This window comes from Sceloporus undulatus, chromosome 1 (assembly GCF_019175285.1).
Source record: "Sceloporus undulatus isolate JIND9_A2432 ecotype Alabama chromosome 1, SceUnd_v1.1, whole genome shotgun sequence".
Lineage (NCBI taxonomy): Eukaryota > Metazoa > Chordata > Lepidosauria > Squamata > Phrynosomatidae > Sceloporus > Sceloporus undulatus.
Genome location: NC_056522.1, coordinates 233,454,607 through 233,459,670, shown reverse-complemented (window position 1 = coordinate 233,459,670; position 5,064 = coordinate 233,454,607). Strand labels below are relative to the sequence as shown.

General features: G+C 39.8%; 1 protein-coding gene across 1 annotated transcript in view; it reads left to right on the top strand.

Moving 5' to 3' along the window:
* The window catches only part of SLC35F5 (solute carrier family 35 member F5), a 54,143-nt gene that overhangs the window by 11,902 nt on the left and 37,177 nt on the right, over window positions 1-5,064 (top strand). The window contains 1 exon segment of the mRNA XM_042458551.1: window positions 2,054-2,195. Within this exon segment, the coding sequence (XP_042314485.1) occupies window positions 2,061-2,195 (135 nt within the window). The 5' untranslated portion in view covers window positions 2,054-2,060.

Here is a 5,064-nt window from a genome sequence, read left to right as displayed (position 1 = left end):
TAATAATAATAATAATAATAATAATAATAATAATAATAATAATAATAATAAATCTTTCCAGTGTGGATGTAGCCTTTGACAGCTACATTTAAACCTAATTTGGAAGTTTCAGTTGGCTCCAGATTTCAATTTCTGACTGAAGGTGGTTGATTACACCAATCTTCCAGCTCCACTTCTTAATAATTCAGGGTGCTCTTTTGACTTTTAAAGGTCTGAGCCACCTGCAACCTGAATATTTCAAGAAACATCTTTTTATTCAAGCTTCTGGATAACTTAATTCATCTTCATCTCTCATTGTCATCAGAAATATAGCAGGGCTGTAACTGAGGCAGACTTCTTTTACCAGTTCTACATGAGATGCAGAACAATTTGAGAGATGTGACTTACCACCACTACAATTCATTATCACTTTTACTTGTTAAGCAAGCATTGTTTGTTCAGTGCTTTTGCAGATTTTCATTTTTGGATAGTTTAAATTCCTATTGCCTTTTTAACAAGTTTAATCTTTTCCAAAAGACCATAAAGATGTGGGAGGGAAGATAAGAAGCTGCCTGCTAGTGATAACAGCATCAAGTATTACCTTATTAAATGTCTTTAACAATTTCTTACTAAATGTCATTGAGTTTGAATTTGAACTTGGTTTCTAGTTGTTATTTAAAACCTGTACATATTTCAGTCTGGATCTAATTATTTCTGCTCTTAATTAGTTTCCATATGTAAAGCCCAGTTGGTGATGTGATGATGTGCTGTCTGTATGTTACTCATTATAAAGGGGTCAGCTTGGTGGAGAAGCAAACCACCTGTCCACTATGAGAATGCAATACTGCTGACTTCTAGACAAGTGAACCTGAGACCAGATATTGTGACTCTGGGCTTATAGTGTGTTAACAGGCTTTTTGGAAGCCTATTTATTTGTTTCAAAAAAACAAATAAATAAATAATTGTGTTTATGGTCCATTGCAATTCCAGAAAGATAACATATATTTGTGATCATTGCAGCCAATAGTGCTATCTGGATTCAAAAGAAAATTTTTAATTAGTAACCGGTTTTCTTTTGATAACAGGAAGCTTCTTATCAATCTTTATATGGTTAGCAATATGTCTGTTGTTGACACCAAATATATACACAGGTCTTTTTGTTTTTCTTGTTTGGGCAGTCTCAAACTTAAAGACGATCTTCCATGAAATGGGGTACTACTTGGATACCTTTAATGTATCTGCATGCATCTGCCCATGAATTGTTAATATAGCCATATCATTTCTGCTTCTGTTCCAATTTGCAATACAGTATATTACTGTTGTATAAAGCATCAACTAACTAGAAATGATTTATTCTGTTAAATTCAGTATGTTGATCAATACCCTTAATGACTTTATGACTTCTATGTTGATATCTTTTGGACTGAATCCATAATAGTCTCATTGGATCAATAGGATTTATGTATATATTGACTCACCATTTAAAAATTGATTCAGCTGGTCTACTTTAGTTGGGAAAATCAATAGTATTTTTCCTAAGTTAGTTGGTTACATAATAAAGTGTAGTCCTATATCTCTTTTTGGTATATTTTTATACAAATGTGCTGATACCATTTTGATATATACATATTTTATTATTGTTGTGCTGATTTATATTATATTATTGTTTGGAACTATGTTTTGAACAAACCAATTCTATCATGGCATAGACAATGGAATTAATGGGATTGCTTGTAATATTGGCACTGCCGTAAAGGCACAAGTAGTTATCTTGAGCAAACTCCTGCCCCTGTGCTTCCCTGCTTTTGTCCTTCTGTCAATGCTTCTGCCATGAAAAATAAAGATTGAAATATAGGATATACATTTTCTACATAAATATATCATGGAGACAATTGCTCAACTTTAGTAGCAATAATGTATGTCTTGACTTCATGTTTTTTAACAGAAGTAGAGTTAGGCTTGTTTACATCCTGCATTTCATGCTTTGAATTTCTATCCCACCTAGTTCATGAAGCACAAAGCCTATTGTGATATAATTTCAGAACTATTTTTTAAACTGCTATTTCCCCAACAGATTACAAATGGTGTGGATTTTTATCATGAACCGGATGAACCCACAGGGCAGTTCTCCCAGTCAGCGTAGACGAATGGCTCTCGGAATTGTCATTCTTCTCCTAGTTGATATCATATGGGTTGCTTCTTCTGAACTCACTTCAGTAAGTGTTTGATTGGTCTTCAGTACTATTGTGTCAGGAATTCTGACCTTATCGTAGCTATATTCCACACTAAGAGAAAGCTGTTCGTGTTCAGTTCATTAATATGTACAGTAACCTTAGTACATGCTTGCTTGAGCCAGTGCTGGATAGACAGGTTTTTATAACCTGATTGACTGGAGGGAGATACTGAAGGCACAAATTAAAACAGTTCCAGTGAGAAAGAAAAATGGGAGGTGTCGCAAGAACCCAGGATGGATGACAAAGGAACTTTCAGCTCAGCTAAATTTTAAACGGAACATGTATAAGAAATGGAAAAAATGGGGAAATTACCAAAGCGGAATTCAAACAAATAGCTAGCAAGTGTAGAGATATGGTCAGAAAAGCCAAAGCACAGAATGAACTCAGGCTTGCTAGAGAGGTTAAGAACAACAAAAAGGGCTTTTTTGGATATGTCCGCAGCAAAAGGAAGAAGAAGGAAATGGTAGGGCCACTGCGTGGAGAAGATGGCAAAATGCTAACAGAAGAAAGAGAAAAGGCAGAATTACTCAACACTTTCTTTGCCTCAGTCTTCTCAGAAAAGGCAAAGGGTGCTCAACCTGAGGATAATGGAGCAGAGGACAGAATAGGGGAATTTCAGCACAGAATAAGTAAAGAGATAGTAGAGGAACACATTAATCTAAATGAATTTAAGTCTCCGGGACCAGATGAACTCCATCCAAGGGTATTAAAAGAACTGGCAAATGTAATATCGGAGCCATTAGCAATAATCTTTGAAAACTCCTGGAGAACAGGAGAAGTCCCAGCAGACTGGCGGAGGGCAAACGTTGTCCCCATCTTCAAAAAGGGGAAGAAAGAGGATCCCAACAATTATCGTCCAGTTAGTCTGACATCAATCCCAGGAAAGATCCTGGAGCAGATCATTAAACAGAGAGTCTGTGAACATCTAGAAGGCAATGCCATAATCACAAAAAGTCAACATGGGTTTCAGAGAAACGAGTCATGCCAGACAAATCTAATCTCTTTCTTTGATAAAATTACCAGCTTGGTAGATGAAGGGAATGCTGTGGATATACAGTGGTACCTCGGGATACGAAATACCCAGGTTACGAAATTTCCGGGATACGAAAAAATCCCATTGGAAATAATTGTTCCGGGTTACGAATGTTTTTCGGGTTACGAAAAATTTTTTTGGTGCTTTTCGGCGCTTTTTCGCACGAAACGCGGCTTTTCCCCATTAGCGCCTATGGCAATTCGGCTTACGAAGGCTTTTCGGGTTACGAAAGCGGCCGCGGAACGAATTAATTTCGTAACCCGAGGGAGCAGTGTAGTATATCTTGATTTCAGTAAGGCCTTTGACAGGGTTCCCCATGACATTCTCACAAACAAGCTTGTAAAATGTGGGCTGGACAAGGCAACTGTTAAGTGGATTTGTAATTGGTTGACCGGCCGAACCCAAAGGGTGCTCAACAATGGCACCTTTTCATCCTGGAGAGAAGTAACCAGTGGGGTCCCACAGGGCTCTGTCCTTGGCCCAGTACTGTTCAACATCTTTATCAATGACTTGGAGGAATAAATTGGGGGAATACTTATCAAATTTGCAGATGACACTAAATTAGGAGGAATAGCTAATACTCCAGAGGACAGGATCAAAATTCAAAATGACCTGAATAGACTAGAAAGCTGGGCCAGAGCTAACAGAATGAACTTCAACAGGGAGAAATGTAAGGTACTGCACTTAGGGCGAAAAAATGAAATGCACAGATATAGGATGGGAGACACCTGGCTAAAGGAGACAACATGTGAAAGGGATCTAGGAGTCCAAGTAGACCACAAGCTGAACATGAGTCAACAGTGCGATGCGGCAGCTAACAAGGCCAATGCGATTTTAGGCTGCATCAATAGAAGTATTGTATCTAGATCCAGCGAAGTAATAGTGCCACTATATTCTGCTCTGGTCAGGCCCCACCTGGAATATTGTGTCCAGTTCTGGGCGCCACAATTCAAAAAGGACATTGAGAAACTGGAGCGTGTCCAAAGGAGGGCGACTAAAATGGTGAAAGGTCTGGAAACCTTGCCCTATGAGGAACGACTCAGGGAGCTGGGGATGTTTAGCCTGGAGAAGAGAAGGTTAAGAGGTGATATGATAGCTCTATTTAAATACTTGAAGGGATGTCATATTGAGGAGGGAGCGAGCTTGTTTTCTGCTGCTCCAGAGACTAGGACCCGGAGCAATGGATGCAAGCTGCAGGAAAAGAGATTCCACCTCAACATTAGGAGGAATTTCCTGACAGTAAGGGCTGTTCGACAGTGGAACACACTTCCTCGGAGTGTAGTGGAGTCTCCCTCCTTGGAGGTCTTCAAACAGAGGCTGGATGGCCATCTGTCGGCGATGCTTTGATCTGGATTTCCTGCATGGCAGGGGGTTGGACTGAATGGCCCTTGCGGTCTCTTCCAACTCTATGATTCTATGACTGCATTTTCTGATTCAGCCTTTCCCAGCTCTTACATTGTATTAAATAATACTTAAATACAATTAATCTTTCCAGTTTTGTTTCATTGACTGTGCTGTAGAAATATACCTTTAAAATACAAAACTTTATAGTCTTTCACAGATTAGCAAAATCCAATCCCCTCCCCCCAGTATAAGATGCTTAAAATGGGTGAAGGAAATATAGGCGTGTTACAGACCGCCCTTTAGGGGCGGCCTGTAGGCGCACCTTTCCCCACCGGATCAGGACCTCAGTGGCCAGAGCGGCAGCCACTGAAGCCCGGATCCGCCGCTTTCCGGGCTGCGGGGAAGCGGCAAAAGGCCCCTTCCCCACAGCCTGGAAAGGGGTGTCCTCGGGGCTTCAAGCCCCGAGGACACCCC